A 24,568-nucleotide genomic window follows, 5' to 3' on the forward strand; every position below is an offset into this window, starting at 1 on the left:
TAATTTCATCTTTTTCAATATGCAGATAACGTTTTTCAAAATTCCTTTCATTTCATAGCCATGATGCTAATAATAGTTTGTACATTATTGTATTCATGATTTTTTTATTTACAGGCTAGTACAAAATTACACTTACCCTCCCTGGCTTTTATCTGTTAAATGAGTGGTTTGGATTAGGTGATCTCTAAAATCTCTTCTAGGTCAAGGAATATCGACAGCAACTTGTGTTAAGGATAAATTTAGCTATTTTTCTGTATTAAGCCTCATTATTGTCTCATTCTGACTTCTGATCAAAGAATACTTAAAATTTGAAAGCATTTTCTTTCCGTTTCTACTTGTTATTTGGCTGGACAAAATGTGTGTTGCCGTTCTTTTATTTTATTTTAATGATTTTAAGAATCCCATCATAGGAGTACTATGGAAAAGAAGCTTCCATAAATGGTGGATTGCTATAAAGAATCCCCTTACAAAGCTACAGGAAAAACAGAAATGTATTTGATCTCTACAGACATGAAACTGATTACATTATGATTATTATTCAAAGGGCAGGAAGATAAATAAGCTTATTTAAAAATGTAAGGGTAAGAACTATTATTGTACCACTATCAAAACTGAATACATTTGAAAGGAATATATTGCTTTCCCTTTTTTATAATACAAAGTGACATTGTGAAACATTATTTATTACTAGTGTTCAACAGATGACTTCATATTTAACTAGGTGAAATTATATTACAATAAACTCAGCTAAATCATGTGACAAAAATTGGAGTGATAAAAAGTTTTATTATCAAATTTTACATTTAAATTCAATCTAGGTACATAAGAAGAACTTTAAAATTATCAAGAGAAAAAGTTTTTTGATCTGTGGCTAAGAAGGTTAACGGAATCTACTACAGGAAAAAGAAAAACTACTTTCTGTGTTCAACTAGTAAATTTAGTTTTGCATTAATTTAGCCTAGAAGAAACTCACCATTAGGTTTGTGAGTTCTGACAGCTTAGTAAGCACCATGTGTCTGTTAATCATAATGTAAAGATCTTAGTTGAAGTTTCCATTAAGTACAATACTCACATAATGGAGGCTGACAAAGTCCCTTCATTCTATTCTTACTTTACTTCCCCCAGTTTTAATTAGGTGTCAAAAAACATGAATATATTTTCAGATAGATAAAAATGATAGGAATGAATGTCTTTCTTTTTTCTGTAATATTCCTTAGTAAATTAGTTTGGGACATTGACTAAATATGTAAAAACTTAGTAACTATTAGTAAACCCAGAAAAATAATATTAAGTCATCTATTAAGCTTAATATTAGGCTTTTTACATTGGTATATACTGTGCATTTTACATTAGTCATGACCACAGCACTTAATGTTAGGCAATGTTAATCTCTGTTTTACAGACAGAGAAACTCACAGAAGCCAGGCCCTCAAGCTGGGAAGTGGTAGAAACAGAGTTGCAGCCCAAGGATGCGAACTGAGAGACTTTACATTGTCTATATTTAAGTTACACTTGACTCACCTATGATATTAAGCCATTTAAATTTATACAATGTTTCATCTACACACTTTCATATATTTTCTCTGTGTGCACTTTAAAACAGTCCTGTGAAGTAAATGGGATATTTATAGACTAGGCAGTTTAGAGATACTAGGGGCATTTCACAAAAGTAGTGAGTGGTAGACTTACTCTTCAAATGTGGCTTGAACCCCAAATGCTGGTTTGGACTCAAAAATAGAAGAGAATGACAACTCAGACTCATTGTAAGTGGCTTTTACTTTGGTGAAACCCGTAAGTCCGAGGATTCCATAAAGTGCAGGTGGCTCCCCTTGCCCCTGTTATTCTTCGTGGCCTAACCCACCACTGACAGGTAACTTTTATGTGAGCTGAGTTGGGGAGAGTCTCACCAGACCTCGAGGTTCTGCTGTGTTACCATATATGGAATGTCTTGCTAAGTACCACGATTTCATTTCTTATTGCATCACTGGACCTCAGCAGGACCTAACATGTCCTTTTCAATGCTTGAGTAGTTAGTTAACTGTTGAATCACTATGCTGAATACTTGAAACCAATATAATCTGGTATATCAACTATACTTCAATAAAATACAACAGTAGAAAAAAAGAATAAGGTTGATTTTGCAAAACTAAAAAAAAAGTTTGAGAAAAGACATGCATAGTTGTGTTATTATTAACCACCCTCATTCTCAATTTAACTTTATCCTTACTCATAAATAATAGTGCAGAATCATCTTATTATCATTACCATAGTTGCCAAAGACGTGAGTCCGTGTTCCACTGCCAGAGTGGGTAAGGGTGGAGTTCAGGAAAATGCAAGTTAGGATTAGTTTCAAGTAGAGCTGAAAGGCAGTCCTCAGTGGAGACTCTTCTGGTTTGAAAGCCATGTGACCCAAAGCCAGGTCTCCCAGCTCCTCATTTGTACTGTCTTTGCCATTTCATTTCTCACTTTTCACGATCCATAAAACATGCACTTGTACATGTTTTTTTTCTTTTTTTAAAAGTCAATAACCAAAATGATGTGATGTGTTTTCACATTTTTGTTTTCAGAAAATGAGCAGGTAATTTACAAAGCTGTGAAAGTTTCCAATTTCACAATGAACTCCGTTTTTTAAAAAGAAACAGAATCACCTGGCTGATCTGATCTATATTGCAGATTACCAAATAGGCCATGCCTGCATATACATAAGTAGTAATCACTTAAAAAGTAAGTGTATATTTGTGTCAGAACCACATAAATCAATGTTGTTGGATTTGATGCAACACACAGCTGGGCTCAATTCATCCATCTGCCTTTAACTATAAGATCTGCAGAAAATTACCATCTTTGAGGAGCAGATGAATTAAAGCATGGAATCTGTTTACCTGAGCACATAGTATTTGCTCTATGAGTATTAGTTCCTACCTCCCTCTACTATCTATTAGGCTCCCTCAATTCTCTCCTTCAATTACAAAGCTGACATTCATTCCTCAAACCATTGTTGCTTTCCACAAATGGTGGCATCTATTAAATAATTTAAATCTGAACAATAATTGAGTGACTTAAAAAGTGTGCAAAATGGAGTGTTCTGAAATATTCAGCATAGTGCCTTTCATCTTTATTTAGAGATTCAGAATGAAACATATAAACTCAGCCCAGCTTGAGGGCCTAAATTCACCAAGCTTGTGTGTGTGTTATGAAAAGGAACAAATAAATCCTGTGAAAAGACATCCCCCATTACAGTCACATGAAACTATCATCTAATCTGTGTGACACATTGCTCTCCCAGTAATGGCATAATTTTAGACATAGTGTTAGTTACATAAAACTCTGCAACAATACTCATCTCCCCAAAAAGCAATCTATTAAAAACAACAATGAGGCAACTTATTGCCACCTTTCTTAGCTCTTGGTTCTGCTGAACTTTTCTATTACTGCTACCTTTTTTTCCCATGTCTTTCTTCCCAGGCCCTTACCTTCTCAGAATGAGAGCCTTCTGCCCCTACTCAGGCCCCACAGCTACTGATTAGTGGTAAGGTATGTAAGGTTCTGCAGATTCTAGGTAGTCAGGAATTTGATCCTTCTCTACTTAAGACTCATCAAAAGTATTTTGATTTGGTTTTCTAGTTCCTCCTGCATTACTTCCTAGTATACAAAAGGAATAGCTATGGACTTGATTACCCCCAGCCTGGGCAGTAATAAAGACCCAATAGTCAAGAATAATATTTTTATATCTTTTTCTCACTATGATTATTGAACGTGGAAACCTTGGAAGTTTGGGTATTGTATGGGCTTGAAATTATCTTCCTGTCCTGCTGACTTTCAGAATTGGCCCCAGTCTTGCCCCCAGGCCTGTCCATCTCCCCTTGCTAGAGCTCTCTGTGACTCACTCCTGCCTGGACAACCTCGGCCATCAGTGACGTCCTCACGCTTCCTCACTGTTCTGAGTGTCCTTGATGATTCTCTGACACTCCTTGGAGTCAGGCCCCAAAGTACTCCTGTTTCCAGGACTATGTATGTCTGTCATTATATATGAGTGATAAGTATGCACAGGCATATAACAGTCATATTTTTTGGAGTTCAGCGGATTTAGGCTATTTGTGACTTCACACTGTAACAAATCATCATGAAATCCGATCCAGTTCAACATGGAGAGTATATTATAGGTCACACTATTCTTACCCCTCCAGCACATTGGTGTGTAGTTTCCTGGAAGATCTGATTCTTCATAGCCATGGAGCATCTCTTATTCCTCCTCATAGCCCCGAGTAAGAACAATACCTAGTATCCTGGAGGTAGCCAGTAAATCATGCTGAAATGATTGAGAATTCTAGGGAGCAGCACAGTTTTCCTATCTGATGGATATGATGATGAAGCTCACTTAATAATCCCCCAAATTCAAAAGTAAGGTATGTCCTCCAAGACAGACTTTCAAAGCTATGGCTGCCCATTAGGCTAAAGTCATAATGGAAGTAGGGAGACTTTCAAACAAAACCACACTTCCTACCCTCACTGGGAACTCTCCTTCCAGTCTTGTAGCTTCCCTCCTCTCCCCACGGCCTCCTGCTCCCACGCCTTCACCCACAGGCAGTCCTGTGCATGTGTGCTCACTAGCCCTGTGCCCTGGCTGAGCAGAGTTAAGTAAGCCTGAATACCTTTGTACCCCCTACTCTCTTCCTGAAATGCCCCTCCTGCATCTGACAGAATCCGTCTGTCCTCCCAGGATCTGCTCAAGTGATACTTCCTTTGTGAAGCTTTTCCTAAACCGTCAAACCAACTTGTCTTTTCTTCCTTTGTGCATACAACTTTCAGCACTTTTTACCTTGAGTTATACTTCTCTGGCCATTTGTAAAGTGACCAAATCATCCCAGTTTACCCAGGACTGTCCAGGATTTAAAACTAAAAGTCTCAAGCCCGAGAGACATAGGCAAACTGCGGTGGTTGGTTGCCTAGGAGTATGGCCCCGGGGTAAGGGGTTGTGTCATATTCATCTTCATGTGCCCAGTGCCTAGCACACTGATAAATTAACGAATTTATATGTGAGACATAAAGGTTGAACTCATTCAGTCAGGGTTGGCAGACCCCAATGGAAGGGGGTGCAATAGTCTTGTCTCTTGATACAAAAAAATCTTGAAATAGTGTAGTTTTTGGTGTCCTTCTAAATAAGCTCTCTCCTATCTCTGTTTATAACTGACTACTTTTGATCCATCTAAAACCAAAAGGTTAGAAATACCTCTGATAACAATAACCTCCTCCTGCACCCTGCACTAACATTTAAGAGAGACATTTTATGGAAATGAGAAGGGATAGATAAGAAACATTTTTAAATGCATGCTAGTGGCCCTGAAATTTCTGAAAACAAGTCTATGTATCTTGTAAGTCCTGGGGGCTTTGTGACATGACTGACAGTGCACATTGCCATTTCTGCTAGAGTAAAATGCCAAGTTTCTCTGTAATTGGTAAATAGCAACGGCTAAATGATGAATTCCCTTATACATAAGATACACATAAAATTCACATTACAAGGCAATGTCTTGGCTGAACAACTTAGCACTACAGTTGGGGGAAGGAGAGACCTCATTTATCTGAAAATATTTCCACATTTGGGAAGCTTAGCCCCATAAGGAGTGGAAGACAGACTCCTTAGCTGTCAGAGTTTCAGCACCAATATATGGATACTCTTCTCAGTCAGCTATGATGCCACCTCCCATCTGGACACTGTACCCCAGGTCAAACCCCTCGTGTCCAGGGAGAGCAAGAGAAAGTAACATGAGAACAATTCAGTCTTCCCGCACCCACAAAGCAAACTCACATGACCCTCAGGTGCCGTAGAATAATGAATGGGCATTTATAGAAAGAAAATTATCACTTGTTAGAATTGGGAAGAAGTCTTTCAAAAGGCAGGATTCATTCTGTTTTTTAAAAAGGGCTCCATGTGAAATACATTCAATTCTACTATTATCTGAAGCTCATATTTTAAAATAAAGCATATATAAAAGATTAGTCTTTAAACTGGTACTTTTAAAATTCAGCTTTCCAAAGCACCATAAGGCACACACTGTATTCGGTAAAACCTATTCTGTAATGCTTTTTGTTCCAGTTTTATCTCCCCTACTAGACTACACGTGTGATTGATCATTGTGCCCCCCTGCACTCCCTACCACAGTGCTTCCCAAGGAGTATTCGAGAAACAAATATTTGATGAATCACTAGTCTTAAGTGATGTACTCATCCCAACTTTATGGATGAAAACTTCTGAAACACAGGGAGGTAAATGATGTACCCACAGTCACACAGCTAGATTGTGGTGGAGCTTGGGTGTGAATGCCAGCCTTATGACCAAGTTCTTAATACACTGTCCTGCCTTCTGTGAAGAGGCAGGTATGGTCCCAGAAGATTCCTGTGTGGTGATTATCCTGCCTTAGTTTCCAAAACATGAATGAGTTCTTACTCCATTTTTCCAAACTTGATAGTAGAGAAAATGTATGGAGTCTTCAAAGGCTTGAATCAAAACAAATGAAATAAAGAAAGGGAGCATGTAATGTGCGTTTGGCTGCCCGGGCAGCTGCAGTCCTGGGGTTCAGATGTGAGGAGGTAATATGCAGACTTTCCTGACCGCCTGGAAGTGTGGGAGTCAGAACTGGAGCCAGAGAAAACCTAGGGAATGCCAGGCAACCAGGAAATTCACACTTCGATTCCACTGAGGAATTATTCTGTTTAAAAAAACAATGCTCCAAATAAAATAGATTTTTGGGAAGCCTCAAAAGGAGCAAGTTTGCACAGAAGGCAGGACACAGTGAGCTCAGCCCCAAGCTCCAGGCTTATCTTCCAACCCCCAGTGTTGAGGGGCTGCCTCCCAGTACCCCCATATTCTGTTCCTCTTGTGGTGCTTTTCGTACGAGCATGTTTGTGTTGAAAATAAAGCAGCTCTAATTATCAGCTCCTCAGATCCAAATCTTTCATCACCAAAGTAGAGTGTTTTTTTACCTACAAGAATGTCTTGAAAGAGTCTCTGTTTTTAAGGATTTCATGGGTCTTTACCCAAAGCATATTGGTTATATCACATAAGCTGACCCTAAGCTCCACATACAGTTCTGTCACAACACCTATTTTATGGGAGAGCTAAACTGGAAAACAGTGACATCTACCACCTCTCATGGATGCCTGCCTCCAGCCATGCACTTAGTCAACATTCACTGAGCTCTGGCCACCTCATGCCTTACAGTAATTCGTATGGAAATATTTTACTGATGGCACAATCTCAATTTGAAAGCTGCTGTTTTCTCTCTCTCACATTGACCCAAAGAGCCATTTCTAAACTCAACTGAAGTCAAGATGGTGGAATAGTTGTCACTGGGTACAAAAGAGGTACCCCTCTCCAAAAACCCCGGTAAAATGAGTCAGGGCATGAACAGGCAGGAACACAGAGGGGGCCAGATGATGACCTCAGCAACAGCAGCTTGTCCTGTGCATACTGATGGACTCGGGGCGGACGACCTTCCTCTTGTTTCTTCTGTTCTCCCACTGGGGGCCGGAGGGCAGTCACACAGGACGCTGGCCTGGGACTGCTTCTAACAGCATAGCATCCACCCAGCTTCAAGTATTTCCTTCCTTCTGCGCATGTCTGAAACTTCTGATGGCAGTTCTGTCTTCTGGAACAAATAATATTTCCTAGGACTCCCCTAGGCCACATACAGAAAGAGAGACTTCCACATAAATTGTATCAGGCAATAAATTCCTTGTTAAACTACCTATTCACACCTTCTCAGCTTCTAATTCAGGGCATTACAACCCTAGCTGCATAATGGTTACCTGGGAAGCTTTTTTTAAAAATGCCAGTGCCTGTATCCCATTCTGAGGCTATGTCAGTTGATTTAGGATGGGCCTGAGTCTTCTCTGCTTTTGTTTTTTGTTTTGTTTGTTTTTGTTTGTTTTTGGGTTCATTCAAAGCTACAAAACACTGCCACATACAAACTTATTTTAAATTTCCATTCCATAGTGGTAGAAGGGAGTTAAGCTTCAAATGAGTGAATGTAAGGGCAATGAGAGAAGACGATGGAGTCTCATCCTTGAATATCCTCATCCCTTTGCTTTGCCCTTCCCACATGCCATTGCCATTTGGCAACATCCCATGCTGTTCCACTTCAGAATATGGCTTAACTTATCACCTAAAGATTCTCTTAGTAAAATATGACAATAAACTAGATATAATTAAAGACTAAGAACCCTCAGTAGCATCCCAGGTTCCTGCTCTGTGTGGAAGCTAGGTGAAATAGCTGGTAATGATCTCACAGGGTGGAAACAGTGAGGAGAGGATGGCATTTGTCATTCACATCTTTTGTATACATTCTAAGATCCCCAAATCCTTTCTAAATGGACTTAAAACTATTCATTTTGGAAGTACAAGGAAGACAAGTCTTCCCTATTCAACTACAATCATACTGCTTTGTGATAGATCTTTTAAAGCTTGGAGTACTTTAGGTTTTAAATGAATGACTTCATTTGTGACAATGTAAATGATCTGTAGCAATTAGCTCAGGATACTAAAGCCGTACCCAGTATCCACTTTTTGTGTGGTAGGAGCATGCCAGACTAGTTAATTGGTATTTTCATTATCTGTGAACTCTAGAAACTCACTTTGATGGTGAATGGAATATTTTCAACATAGTCTTCATAAAGCAGGAGACCACACTTTTCCTAGGAAATAATTACATGCAAGTGACAGAGGAATAGAATTATACATGTGTGTGTGTATGTACCCCAGGAAGCTTTCTAAAGATAAAGTTCTGCATATGATGAATAATGACCTAGCAAAACAGAAATAGAATAGATAGGAAATGAGGGATGCTGATACTTCAGTGCCCCGCAAAGCTGTTTCTTGGTTTCTCAAAAATTACTGACATCTATTTATAAACAAATCTTAAAATGCATAATCATCATTTAGTTATTTAACAAAAAAAAAATCATTGTTTTTCAGGGCCCAGTGCTTAGTACACACACAAAGATGAGCGCACGGACCCTGAGAGAAGGAAAGAAACATGAAAATCAGTTATTAGGATACAGTCTGATTAGGTAACTGTAGCCTGTGTTTTTGTTTTTGTGAAATTACCTTCCAGGATATTGTATACTACATCACAGAAACCTCTATATCCAAGACCTAGAAAGAAATGTCTCTGAAGACTCAGTAATAGAAATACTCTGTCCTTCTGAACAGTAGTTTGGGTTTACCTTAAATACTCTGAAGAATATAAATGGTTTCTCCTGTTGAATTAGCGCTTGAAAGGTCGAAGTTAATTTGCAACATAACTCTAGCAAACAAGAAGAACCTATCTCATTAGTTTGGTCTATTGATCTTCCACCTAGATTCAACTACCTTCACCCTGATTTTGTTTACTTTTTGTGGTGGTTCTTTAAAAGACGAAATGTCTGAGATTCTCTTAACGATGAGACAGCTTATGAGAAAATAAATAAACTGTGATGAGAGAAGTCTGTTCAAGGTTTTATTTTATGAGAGCCAAGGGGAGGAGCATAATGCGGGTTGGGACTGCTGCCAGGAGGGGTTAGGGAAGGAGTTAGAGCACAGATGGGAAAAGCATCATGATAATAATGACAATAACAGCCGCAGCACTTACTTATAATAGTAACAGAGAATAATTAGATATTGAAAATTAAGGATAGCTAGACCTTACATTTGTGGTATCCTCTCTGTGTTTCTGTGCTTTGCAGACATTTCTCTTACCTTCATGGCAACCTCCAGAAGCAGATATCAATATCCGCTTTTTACAGATGAGGATATTGGTGCTTAGAGAGTTTAGTAATTCGCCCAGGATGCCACCTGAAACCCAGGCTGTCTTGCCTCAAGCAGTGCACTGTTGATATACTGAAGCTCATGAAAAGATACGAGGTTTAATAGGGTGTTAGTGGCTCCAAGTATGTCCAAAAGGAAGGGGGTGTGTGGTGAAGCAGCCAGAAGTGAAGCTACAGAGATAAGTAAGGACAAAGGCAGGGGTATTACTTTAGGTAATAGGAAGATTTGAAAGGGTTTTAATAAGGGAGTTACATGAAAAAGGAGAAGGGGAAGAGTGGCTTCAAACTCTGATCCTTCTGAAACAGGGCTGTCAGAGTAGGGGCCGTAACTGACCACACGCCACAGATCGTGGTGGCTCCTTGGTGCCCAGGAGCATTACAGTTGTCTCCTTCCAGTGGAAAATAACTTTAGGTAAGGCAGATTACTTTGAATCCCATACAGGTGAGTTCTGTTACCAAAAAATCATACAAGCATACACCGCCCCGCATCCCCTGGTCCCTCAGTAGCACCATTGCTGCAGTGAGAGGCTGTGTTAGATAGTGGGCCTGATGCTTTTAACCACCCCCTCCAATACAGCCTTTCCTATGGACTTAAAACGATGGCAGTAATGGTGATGAGAAGATGATGATGGCAGTAGCCCGGGTCATAACAGCTGCTGCTGGTTAGTGAGCATGTCTGTGCTTGGAACCCTGCACCAACTCTTATTATTTCATTGAATCCTCATAGGCACACTGGGAGGAAGACAGTATTATGCCCATATCACAGATGAAGACACTAAGGTTCAGGTTAATTACTCTCCCAAGGTCACAGCACTAATCAGTGGTAGGGCGGGATTTTGAATCTGGGACTAACTGACTCCAGGCCCTGTGGGCCTCCCAGAGGGAGCAGTCAGACACTGCAGTCATCTTACCATGGCTCTGACAGCGCATTTCTGTCTCACCAGGAATTCTCTGATTGATAGTAACAGAAAATTGGTTGTTGAGACTTTGCTTCTTTTACCTCCTTTCCTTTCTGATATGCACTTTTAGAGGACGTAATGAGAGGACCGTAATGGGGGTGGGATGCACATTAAATGTGTGTGCTGGTGACAGTGTGAGCTCATACCCTGAAAAGGGAAGGTGTATAAATAAGAGATGCATTTTAGAAATAGACAAAGGAAAACCCCAGCCTTTCCACTTACTAAATGTGATTGCAAGCCAGTCATTCAACCTCCTGTGGGTCAGGCATCACCTTTAAAGCAGCAATGATTAGAATTCAAGACTTTGCTGTAAGGCTTATATGAGAAAATTCATATGCAGCAACTAACACAGGGTAAAGTTTGCAGAACTGTTCATTCCTCTTCCAACCCCTCTCTGTTCTTCATGCTTTCACACCATAGTCCTACTGCTATTAGTACAGAGAACCAAAGATAAACGTATAGGTCATCCCTGTCATGGGGCACTCCTATCCAGAGAGAGCTACATGGCACTGCCACCAGACAGAGCTGTTGCTTCCAATGTCTAAGGAAGTCAACTTGCATATAAGAATTCATTGTCCTAGAAGAAGACTATAAAGAACCCTTACAATCTATACACATAAACAGAATCAGAAATGAGAGAGGAAAAATCACTATGGACACCACAGAAATACAAATCATGAGAGAATACTATGAAAAATTATATGCTAACAAACTGGATAACCAAGAAGAAATGGACAACTTTCTAGAAAAATACAACCTTCCAAGGCTGACCCAGGAAGAAACAGAGTATCTGAATAGACAAATTACCAGCAACGAAATTGAATTGGTAATCAAAAAACTACCTAAGAACAAAACTGGACGAGATGGTTTCACTGCTGAATTTTATGAAGCATTTAGTAAAGACCTAATACCCTTCCTCCTTAAAGTTCTCCAAAAAGTAGAAGAAAAAGGAATACTCCCAAACTCATTCTATGAGGCCAGCATCACTCTAATACCAAAATGAGGCAAAGACACCACAAAAAAAAGAAAATTACAGACCAATATCCCTGATGAACACAGATGCAAAAATACTCAACAAAATATTAGCAAACCGAATTCAAAAATACATCAAAAAGACCATCCATCATGATCAAGTAGGATCTACTCCAGGGACACAAGGATGGTACAACACTCAAAAATCTACCAACATCATCCACCACATAAACAAAAAGAAGTACAAAAACCACATGATTATCTCCACAGAAGCTGAAAAAGCATTCAATAAAATTCAACATCCATTCATGATAAAAACTCTCAACAAAATGGGTATAGAGGGCAAGTACCTCAACATATTAAAGACCATATATGACAAAACCATAGCTAACATCATACTTAACAGAGAGAAGCTGAAAGCTTTTCCTTTAAGATTGGGAACAAGACAAGGATACCCACTCTCCCCACTTCTTTTCAATATAGTTCTGGAGGTCCTAGCCACAGCAATCAGACAACACAAATAAATAAAGGGCATCCAGATTGACAAAGAAGTTAAACTGTCCCTGTTTGCAGATGACATGATAATGTACATAAAAAACCCTAAAGAATCCACTCCAAAACTACTAGATCTAATATCTGAATTCAGCAAAGTTGCAGGATCTAAAATTAATACACAAGAAAACAATATCAAAAATGAACAAGTAGGACTACATCATGCTAAAAAGCTTCTGTACAGCAAAGACACTATCAGCAGAACAAAAAGGCATCAGGCATCCTACAGTATGGGAGAATATACTTGTAAATGACATATCTGACAAGGGGTTAACATCCAAAATATATAAAGAACTCACATGCCTCAACATCCAAAAAGCAAATAACCCTATTGAAAAATGGGTGGAGGATATGAAGAGACAATTCTCCAAAGAAGAAATTCAGATAGCCAACAGGCACATGAAAAGATGCTACACATCACTAATTATCAGGGAAATGAAAATTAAAACCACAATGAGATATCACCTCACACCAGTTAGGATGGCCAACATAGAAAAGACTAGGAATAACAAATGCTGGCAAGGATGCAGAGAAAGGGGAATCCTCCTACACTGCTGGTGGGAATGTAAAGTAGTTCAACCATTGTCGAAAGCAATATGGAGGTTCCTAAAAAAAACTAAAAATAGAAATACCATTTGACCCAAAGAAAACAAAATTCTCAGATTCAAAAAGACAACATGCACCCCTATGTTTATCACAGCAGTATTTACAATAGCCAAGATATGGAAGCAACGTAAGTGTCCATCAGTAGAGGAATGGATAAAGAAGATGTGGTATATATACACAATGGGATACTATTCAGCCATTAGAAAGAAACAAATCCTACCATTTGCAACAACATGGGTAGAGCTAGAGGGTATTATGCTCAGTGTAATAAATCAGGCAGAGAAAGACAAATATCAAATCATTTCCCACATTTGTGGAGTATAACAACGAAGCAAAACTTAAGGAACAAAACAGCAGTGGACTCACAGACTCCATGAAGGGACTAGTGGTTACCAAAGGGGAGGGAAGGGGGAGGTTGGGCCAGGAGGGAGGAAGAAGGGGATTGTGGGGTATCATGATTGGTACACATTGTGTGTGTGGGGTCATGGGGAAGACAGTGTAGCTCAGAGAAGATAAATAGGGACTCTGTGGTATCTTACTACACTGATGGACAGTGACTGCAATGGGGTATGGGTGGAGACTTAATATTACGGGTGAATGTAGTGACCACGTTGTTTTTCTTGTGAAACCTTCATTAAGAGTGTATATCAATGATACTTTAATTTAAAAAATTGTTTTAAGATAAATAAAAAGGAATCCTTATAATAAAACCCCTCAGTTGAGCTGATCCACAGTTGCTTCAAGCCACTCTGTCTGATAACTTTGAGTTTATCATCTCATCTTATTTTGTGGATTATGAACACTTTTGATTGCTGTCAGCATTAGCAGTCCTACAGGTATTCTACAGTTCCCATAAACATCCTTGGGAATCCTTCCTCCTGTGTCCCAGCCCTTGCATCCAGATCTGTCTCACTCCAAAAAGTATAGCCTCCCATCACTGTAAGAGTAAAGTAATCAATGAGTTCAACTTACACTTACCTTGTTGGATATGGGAACTTTGCAAAGCGTAGATGATGTTCTTTTCTTCACCATTCAGTATACATTTCATTTGTTGATCATTCATTTTAATGCAGCAAACTCATCTGAAACTAACACAGTGAACCAGAAAGCCAGTGTACATTCTAGTCATTTTAACTTAAATACAATAACATGTGACAGAGCCATTGAGAACTCTGCCCTGGTCACAGAAATGTCTATTGTGCACAGGCCAGTCCCAGCAGAGACCTGACCTCACACAAGGTGTCTCTCAACCACCTGCTCTCTGTAGAGCTATGCAGATGTTCTCTTAAATGGCATTGCCCCATGGTTATCCTAACTTGAAATCTTATTTTTCAGCCACATAAATAGAAGAACACAGTTTGAAAACCCTGTCCTGGAAGCAAAGAGGAAGCTACAACAGCATAACATGCCCCACACAGAACTTGGAACAAAGCCCCTGCAGGCCCCAGGTTTCCGAGGTGAGAACTACTTCAGCATGTGCTTCAAAGGGAAAACCTGTCTATCAAGCTGCCCACCCTTCCAAACATGCTTTACTGTGGACTGTTTCAAATCATTGATTTGCTTTCCCTGAAACCCTCTATTAGCTGTAGCTGTGTTTACCCTGTTCCTAAGCAAAGGCATTTAGCAACGATGGATTAAGATAAAGCCCTGGGGCAATATGTTATAAAAATGTATACATGTTGCCAGGTGGAGATGATTGGGTTTTGACAGTGGTACCATAAACTGCAGAGATTTTAGAGATTCGTAAGTTTGTCCTTAAAAACCCAAGCACAAGAGTGAGGATTGTTATCCTTTGTGGCAGTAGACAGCTCATCATTGACATTACCTAGGCGCAGACCCGCCTGCGCCCGCGCTGTCCCAGGGAGGTCGCACAGCGTGAGTGACTTGTCTTGCTGTCGGCGCACCTGCACCCGGAGGCCCTGGCCTTTCGGTATGTCCGGGGCTGCCTGCTGCGCCTGACCCACACCCTTGAGCCATGTAGGGAGAGGAGTTGCTGCACAAACTTTTCCTGTCTTCTTGGTCTCTTACTCATGAATAAAGGCACGAATCTCATACCCTGCAGCACAATTACAATGAATGTAAAGGTCTTGCAAAGCACTTTGCTCTGATTGCAAATGTTACTATCAGAAAGGAAACGTGGGTGATAAGATCATATGCACTTTTCATTTACATTTTAAAAAGGACAAATGTAAATAAACATAAATGTAAAAGAGAATATTTACATTTAATTTCTTAATGTAGATATACATGATGTACAAAATAGAACTCCACTATAATGACTTATTTTATAGTTTATGTATCAAACAAAATGCAACAACAGTCAAAGTATCATACTTCATGCTTAACTAAGTTACCATGCACAGTTTGGCTGTTACAAATATCCCATCGTATCACCCAAAATATAACAACTGAAAGAAATATATGAAATATTGGACTATGGTAGCATTTAAAGCAGATATTAATTCTGTTTCCTAATGTGGCTATTATTTTCAAAGCATTTAATATGGCTTGGCATTTGTTTATTGCCAATCATAACTGGAAAAGCCTATGATATAACAAATTAGTGGCCAAACCTATGTGAGTGGGTTCGTCCTGCTCAGATACTTAGACATTCAATTTGAATATGTCAACATATTGTTGCAAAATGTGTTACCTTTACATTCATAATTATATCTAGAAAGATTTGCTTGCCTTTTGCTCACATTTTAGAGTATACTAAACACTATCTGGTTGATAGAAATTTATTTATCTGGTTATCTTTAGAGCATCTCACACTATAAGCAAAAGTTAACTCAGTCCCACATCCAGGTACTCTTTGAAACAATTTTGACATTTCAGTAATTGGTAACATTCTGTAGCCCCTATTCTTTTTCAAACAAAAAAATCAATTTAGGTTTTCCAGCCCTATGCCTTCAAGGCTTTTGTGCAGAACAAGCCATTCACACCTTTCTCCTGCCTGGACTCTTAGAACAACGAGGAATATAGCCAGATGCACCTAGATAACTTGCGGGGGCGGGGTGGGGGGAGTCCTCTTTTCTGAAAGCTCTAATGGCCTGTTGGTTTAGCCCTTTTAAGCACAAAATGGGCTACGCTCCTGAATGGACACAATGACTTGACAAAAAAAGAAAAAAATCCCTCCGCAAACTAAGCAGCGTGTTGGCCTTTCCCTGGATGCGTGGGACTGTGGTGTGTGTAGGAAGAGCTAAGGGCGTTGCTCCCACGTCACCCCCTGCTTGCACTTACTGTAGGAGGCCCCGCACATTTACCCCTGGGGTTGCTGCTCAGTAGCCGGCTTTCGCCTGTGTGAGAACTTGCCTTAAACATGCTTTTTCTTTTTCAACTTACATTGGCCAATGTAGAAAAGCCGCTCTTCACTCGGGATGCATCCCAGCTGAAGGGAACCTTCCTCAGTACCACCCTGAAAAAGAGCCACATGGGTTTTGGATTTACCATCATTGGAGGCGATGAGCCTGATGAGTTTCTGCAGGTGAAAAGTGTGATCCCGGACGGGCCTGCTGCACAGGACGGGAAAATGGACACAGGTAGGGTCCTCAAGGGGCCAGAAAACAGCTTCGCAACATTTTTCCTTTCCTCTGTGGCAAATACGAGGGGCTTCTTTATGTGTTTTTTAAATAGCAGGTCAAAGGTCACTTTGCTTAAGGAAAACCACAAATTCGGTTTACCCTAAATTTAAGAGTATCAAGTTGATGTGCTTTGGAGACAGCTTTAAAGATGATTTTTGTCTCATTTTTCAGATTGCCCCTTCTATTTGCCAGATTCAGTGGACTCTTAACATGGATACTTTTCTAATCTATTTCTAGAGTTCATTTTTAGGGATGTGATTAACATTTCATATTTTTTCTAGCTTATATTCAGCCATTGATATTTTAAAATCTCTATTAATCTTGTAATATTCTCAAGCTGAATTGCCCAGGTTAGATATTCAAATATGCATGCTCATCTCATAGGAAAAAAAAATTTTAATGATATTCATCTTGATGTATCCCATATGATGTTTTAATATATAAAGTTTTTTCTCTAGTCCTTATGAATTAATTTTCATATGCAGTTACTTGAATGTCAAATTATAATCAAAATTTATTTAACATGGTAATTCAGAGGCAAATTGCTAAGGGCCAGAGAATATTAGTCACGAAAGATGCACAAAAGTGGAGAAAAGAAAATGAGATAAGTCTGATTTTATAGTCTGATTTGAATTTCTCCTACCTGGCCCTTGACCTTGGATTACTTGCATAATTTACAAATACTTGTTTCCTTATCTGAAAAAATGAGAAGAAATCAGATTTGGTCTTGTATACTTAAAATACTGACTCAAAAATTTTGCAGTTGCTGTTTTTGAAATGCCTTATAAAAAGTATTATAAAGTACAGTAACTATATCTCCAAAGAACTATGTCATCATTTAACATTTTTCACAACACTTATTTCATTTATCAACCTGCTAAAGTCAATGGATTCTAGTAGATGCACCCATTAGAAATTTCTTTTGAGGAAAAGTTATGCCATTTGTATGGTCTATATATTTATGAATTGTTATTTCATAGATTTTAGAATGGCTTGTGTGTGAAGAAACAATGTATGAGGTCTTCATCTGACATTTTTACTTTTTAACATCACCAATACTATATTATCATTTACTAAATGGTACCTGTAGAAATAATTTCTTTTCAAGGTCACTTAATAAATGTATTTGTCACTGCCACCAACTAGTGAGTAATAATACATTTAATAGATGTTACATTTTAAAAGCTGAGTTAACTCCCCACATTTTTCAAACACTGCTATTGTAAAAAGCATGTGTACATAACATTCTGCCAGAATAGAGAGTGTCCAACTCTACTATTCATGTGGTGATATTTTAATAAGCATCACACCTTTGTGTTACCAAAAAATCACCAAGAAACTTCAAACGACTCAACCAAAAATCACCCTATTGCCTACACCTGGAATTAGGGTAAATTATGGAATTAATACCATTTTAGCAGAGGGAAAAGGACTTCAAAGTTGTGAATTTCAGTGAAATACTTCACAAGTCCATTTCTTTTTCTGATAAAGAACTCAATTATTTTTTTCTCTGATCCAACCCCCTATTCCATGTTTCAAAACTAGGAAAGACTTCTTTCAGCATGAACTTAAAAGACAAAAGAAAAACATTTGCACAGCAAAGCCTTTACTCTTCTTATTTTCCTCTTTTGCCACTCCCCCATAATCTAGCCTTATTCAACAACAAAGTCAAAGTTTTTGCATAGAATGTAGCAGATTTTCTTCATTTAAGATACTCACTAAACAAGTCCTAATAGAGACAGGACCTAGAATTCTTTTCACTGTCCGCTATTTACTCCTCTATTTACTGACTCAACAAACACTGCAAAGCTCCTCCCTTTCATGGTCCCTGCGGTACACCAGCACTGCAAAGATGGGCGAGACATGGGCGGGCTCTTGAGGAATTTACATCTAGGAGAGCCTCAGAGACATAAACAAATAATTGTAGTACAGTATGAATAGAATGAGTCTGTGATAACCATGGTGTTGGCACAAAGTCAAGAGACTGGGGGAAACGAATAACAGAAATACTTAAAAAGAAAAGCATGTTCCTAATTTTGTAATTTTATTAGGCTTTTACAGGGATGATAATTTCTCTCGTTGGAAAAGAATTTAATAAAGGGTTGAAATCTATGGCTTATAAAATATTCAAAAATATTTGTTTTTTTAAATTGTGAGATAATTTACAATAAGATGGAAACACACTTGTGTTGCATTCCACAAGTTATAATGGAGGAAGGGCTCCTTAGTTCCGTTCAAATAATACTGGTGAATATCCTTATGTGCCAGGTGACCTGCTAATTATTAGGGATGCAGAGATGGAGACAAATGTTTCCGTCCTCCAGAGGCTTATAGTATAGAAATAACAAGTGACATGTTAATGAATATTTATATCAATGCAACAATAAAAATACATAAAAGTCCAAAAATAATACAGAGAAAAGGGGGACCAGTTGTGTTGGGAAGTGCTTAGAGATGGCCACATAGAGAATATGAGGCCTGACGGAAGTTGGGATGATGAATAGGCATTTGCTCAATGGACAAATAAGGAAAGCTATAGGAAGAAAAAACAGCATATATGAAGGCACAGCAGTGGGGGAATACCTAGAAAAAGATGTATGTGTCATCACAGTGTATGTTAGTATTCTACCTTCTGAGGGCATTCATGGGAAGTATCAAATAAAACAATAATCATAACTGGTAAAGAACTATTTGGACTTGTAGCAAACATCAAGGAATAGTATATAGTCATATATCCTCAAATAAAAAGCATAGATACTATAAGTGAACAAATACCTATATATAAAACCTTTCTCATGTGAATTTTCAACCAGTTAGGCATAGAGGTTTACTCTATGACTGATGTGTCTTTTTTTTTTACTCGTGTATCCCTAGAACCTAACAATTTCAGCAGATAGCAGATGCTCAAGTAGTTGCTGGGTAGATGGGTGGACAGCTGAATGGCTGGATAGCTGGGTGGATGGGTAGATGGATGGGTGGGTGGATGGATGGATGGGTATATGGGCGGGTGGGTGGATGGATGGATGGGTATATGGGCAGGTGGATGGGTGGGTGGATGGGTGAGCAGGTGGATGGGTGGATGGGTGGATGGATGGATGGGTGAGTGGATGAATGGATGGGTGGGGGATGGATGGATGGGTGGGTGCGTGGGTGGATGGATGGTTGGATGGATGGATGGATGGATGGATGGATGGATGGATGGATGGATGGATGAATGGATGAATGAATGAATATGTTTACTCACCACCAAGGCAAAAACAAACCAGCTTTCCAGCTTCTGAATGATATCAGAAAGACAAATACTTGTCTGGGACAAAATTAATTTCCTTTTTTGTAATTATTTCATTTATAAATGGACCTCAAAAATTCACAGAAGTCATAGACACTACAGATATAAACAATGATTCATCAGTATTTAAAAGGTGAGCAGTCTCATTTGACACTGAAACAAAAACAAAAATATTTTAATCACTTCTCTACTGCTAAGTTATCTCTAATGTAAGCAAAGTGGTATCAATAGTTTGTGTGGGCCCAAAGAAAAGTCACTCCACTAAGAAGTTGACTTAGGGTCCAGTACAACAAGAATAAGGGTAGGGTGTGAATTTTCTTTCTCAGTCAGCACTGACCCCTGGGAGTGGGTAGAGAACAGGAGAAAATAAGGATCCTATGCCCCTGGCTGCTTTTTTACCACTTGCTAAAGCCAGTCCCCCATGATTCTATAAGTGCCAGGAGAAATTTCCTTAGAAGAAATTACCATGCCCAGAAACCATGTACTTCTGATTATTAACTATCATACACATCCCAGCAATCATTTGTAGGCACCAGAGATACTGATAACACTCTTTAAATGATTTTAAAAATACAGATAGTTGTAAAAAGCCTTACATAAAATCTGCAGAAGCTGAAAGATATTTATCTAACATCTTTCAGTTAAAAGCTTCCCTCATTACATGATTTTTCATGTTTTCCCCGGGCTAATTTTTGAAGCAGGCTTGTGTTTTTCTACAGATATAAGGGGTAGGAAAGCTGACCTATCCATGAAGTTTTCTTACAGACAGGGGTGGAGTTAATTGAGATCACTCACACCCTATTAGTTTTATTTGTCCTTCTCTAATATTTATCCATTTTATTAGTAAAATGACAAGAAACATGTCTGGGAGACTAACATCCTAACATTCTCTAGCTCCTGGCATTTCTCCATTTGAGCAGATTGATGTTACTCTCTTTAGTGGTTGCTATCTCTTGATTTGTGTTTCTAAAAGTAGAGGCACAAGATTAACTTTGCCAGAATCGCTAGGGAAGCTTTTTAAAGATGCAGAGTCCTATGCCCCTAGACCTACCGGTTTCCAAACTTCTGAAAGTGGTTTTCAGAAATATGCACTTACATACTTTTTAAAAAATTGTCAAAGTGATGCATGCACATAGCAAAAAAAAATAGCATCAAAATATTATAATGCATAAAATATCTCCTGCCCTGCCCCTTCCACCCTCCAGGCCCATTTCTCAGAGGTACTCAGTCAGTTTGTATACTTTTAGATGTTCCTTCTGGTAACTTCCTCCACACCTCTAATTAATGTGTTTATGCTGTTGTCTTGATTTAATAAGACAAGGCCTATATGTACTTACTTTCAGAAGAAATTGAAAGGTTAGATCTCTTATCTCCCATCTGATTCTCCCATCTTCTCCCAGAAGAGTTTTGCAACTAATTTAGTAATATGTGTACTGTTTCTGCATTATTGTGACTTTGCAGATTGATGCACCAACCCTGGTGGTGTACTATTAATACATTGTTCCCTTAAGTCACTTTGTGGAGTTTCACTTTGTCTTTCTCTCATTCCTGCAATATCTTTCTTAAAATAACACTTTTTTTCTCCAAAAGAACTATCATAAAAGGTTCTCTAGAGGGTCTCCTTTTTTCTGGGCTTCCTCTGTCCCCCTGCTCCTGTCTGGGCTGGCTGGACTCCTGGGGACTTTTCTTCATGTTTCTCCCAGACAGAATCCACTGTTATCTGTGTTCACATCCTGTTTCTTCATGGATACTCCCTTCAATAGAGCACAATCCTTATAGGTCTTGTGATCTTGGATTGTCCATATTTTAGAGTGAAACACTGAAAAGTTACTTGGGAGTTCTGTATTTGTGGCAGAGTTTAAAGACTAGCCAGCTTTTATCTGGAATCCTTAGGCAGGGACAGAACATGAAAGTCTGTTAAATCATCTCGGATTGCAGTAGGTGGTGGGAGTTCTGCATGCGGGTGGACAGAGCAGATCTCTATATTCTTATATCAGATGTTTCTCAATCCCACACCTTTCTGGTATTTGGCAGAGCAACTGAAAGTCCTTCGAGTCCATGTTTCCTACCACCCCAAGAACACGACTAGAACAAGAATAAGCAAACACTTTCTGTAAAGGGTCAAGTAGCATTTTAGGCTCTGTGGGCCAGGTGGTCTCTGTCACAACTGTTTAACTCTGTTATTATGAAAGCAGCAGTAGACAGCACATGAACACATGGGTCTGGCTGTGCTCCAATGAAGCTGTATTCACAAGTACAAGCTGTAGCAGATTTTGCCCCATGAGCCACTGTTTACCAACCCCCACTCTAGTATAGACCTTCCAAAGCCAGGATATATCAGTTAATGTGCCTAAATTCATATTCCATATTCTAAGGTTCTCTTGAGCTGTCCCATTTTATAAAATAGCCCCTTTCTGTCAGATAAGAGCTTTACTCAAGTTCTCTTCATTGCTGTGTGTTCATTCATTTCAGTCTTTGTTAAAGGGGATAGCCATGTGTGTTCAGATTGTCATGTTGAACTAGAAGTCTTAAAACCACTGCATTATTATGTGCATCGAAGTTTGAGAACCACTGCATGTAGTTGTAGCAAGAAGACTCCTTTACCACCTACCGCACAGCTCAGCAGATATTCTGCAGCCTTATTCTGACCTTTTCTCAACCAAGCCTATACTCAGAATTGCTTTGATGGAGTATTTGTGAATTTTCCTGGGGACTAACTTTTGGGGTAGAGTCCTTGGCCATCTACCCAATAAAACAAAGCTAATTTAATCCTTAAATTTATCTATGTCAGTCTAGGACATTGAACTCGGAGCAATTTCTCATTCTTTGGGGATTTTAGCATTGTTTGGATGCATTGCAATCCTATGATTGCATTATGTGAAATCTTTTACCCTTCTTGCTTTCTAGGGAATGGCAAAGATTAACCTGAAGTCATGAGTGTTGTGTGGGCTGATGACCACTCTACTCTCAATGTGACAGTCTTTGCCTCTCTTAGGGGGCCCTCAGTACTGATTCTCCAATTAATGTCTACCCGATGCTTTCCCACCCCACCAACCCCAATGTTCTTTAGTCCACTTTAATCATTATTAGCTCCTTAGCTGTTTAATAAAACTCCATGGTTGTTAAACATCTCCTCAGAAAGAGCAATATGCACAAGAAAGTCTAAGAAACAAGTCACTAATGTTTTCCATGTCTTTTCCCACCACCTGGTAATTAACATACATCCAGAGCTGGCTTTTGCATTTTGAGCACACACAGCTTTGGTCTCTCCCTACCACTGCTCTCTTACTGATTGGCTACCTCATAAAAACATCTTAGTGCATCAGCCAGTTCTTCATCACAACGGACCTTCACAGCCAAGCGTTCACATTCAGAAGGTGGTGCAAACCATTTAGATGTTCCTGTCAATTGCCAGAAGCAAATGAATTAATTGGCGAAATATCATTTTTCTGTGGTTTGTAGTATCTGTTTAGTTTTCCACTGCTACATCACAAACCACTCTCATGGTCCCACACTCTTGCCTACGGTCAGCTGAGTGGTTCTCACCTGTGAGGCTCCCTTTGGGACTCCCACCCAGCTGCAGGCATCCAGGAGCTCTCCTGGGGGTGGGGTATGCAAGGTGGCTGTATGCACAGTTGACTCCTCAGCTGGGAGGCACAGGGCTCCTGAAGACTGGCAAGGCATCTTTCTCTACACATGGTCTTACCAATAAAGGGGCTTGACTGATTGACATGATGGCTTAGGGCTCCAACAGAACAAGAGGGAACGCTGGCAGGCCTCGTCTGATACTGGCTCTGCACCATTTCAACCACCTTCTGTTAATCAGGGCAAGTCACAGGTCAGCCCAGACTCCAGACAAGGGAAACTAGGCCCCACATTTTGATGAGAGAAGCGGCAAATAATGTCTAAGACTCTCTTGTCTACTTCAGTCACCCTCCTGTGGCCTCTTTGTTTCTGAATTCCTAAAGTTTATTCAAAATTCCCTGAGAAAATTATCTTTTACTTTCATAGGCACTCTACTTTCCCACCATCTTCTGGCACAGAAGTGTTGGTGATGTTTTGCATTCCAGTTCTCTGTCGTGCTATGAGTAAATAATCTTGAGTCGTAATACCACATTTTGAGAGTACGAGGAGTAAAATCACCAGGTCTCTCTCTTTCTCATAAAACAGGGGAAGTGGTGGCACCAGTTCAGTTTGTAAGATCCAGCAAAATATTCAGGCTCAGATCCATGTTTGGATAATTTTCTAAATAATCCCTTGATACTCAAATCGATTGTTCCTTTTTAGCTATTTATGAACTTCAGATTCTACCCAAAAAATCATGTACTCAATACAAGCCATAAAGTGGAATTGAATTTTTAGTTAACTCACCAGCAGAGAAGAAATAAGTTGTGCTTGTTTAGTGTGTCAATATATTTATTCTTTATTCTTTCCAAACACATAGAACTTTCAAAATCTCACTTCAGTCTGTTCAAGTACCTGTCTCCACTGCCAGTGATCTATCCTCCGATCAATTACAGGAAATCTTACAGCAAGAGCGAGAGCCATCCTAGATATTTGCTATCCTCTGTCCTCTTTTTATGATGATATGTAGTTGATATGGATGTCAGAGTTGACAAAATATTTGATTTTGCCTTACAAAACCAAGCCTGTTGAAAAGATTTTTAAAAAATTGTTGCACTAATCCTTAAAATCATGCCATGCTTAACCAATAATTCACTTAGTTTTAGGAAGGAAGTAACCCATGTCAGTGCCATTGCAGTACCACTTTTTTGCACATTTCTTTTCTTTCTGTGTGCATG

At 39.2% G+C, this 24,568-nt stretch overlaps 1 protein-coding gene across 8 annotated transcripts in view; it reads left to right on the top strand.

Moving 5' to 3' along the window:
- Window positions 1-24,568, top strand: part of MAGI2 (membrane associated guanylate kinase, WW and PDZ domain containing 2) — a 1,446,279-nt gene that overhangs the window by 1,144,393 nt on the left and 277,318 nt on the right. For all 8 annotated transcript variants that reach the window (XM_073238936.1, XM_073238938.1, XM_073238937.1 and 5 more), the window contains 2 exons: window positions 14,229-14,350; window positions 16,253-16,435. In XM_073238936.1, coding sequence (XP_073095037.1) covers window positions 14,229-14,350; window positions 16,253-16,435 — 305 coding nt within the window. The remainder of the gene's footprint in view (window positions 1-14,228; window positions 14,351-16,252; window positions 16,436-24,568) is intronic.

Source organism: Manis javanica, chromosome 6 (assembly GCF_040802235.1).
Source record: "Manis javanica isolate MJ-LG chromosome 6, MJ_LKY, whole genome shotgun sequence".
Classification (NCBI taxonomy): domain Eukaryota; kingdom Metazoa; phylum Chordata; class Mammalia; order Pholidota; family Manidae; genus Manis; species Manis javanica.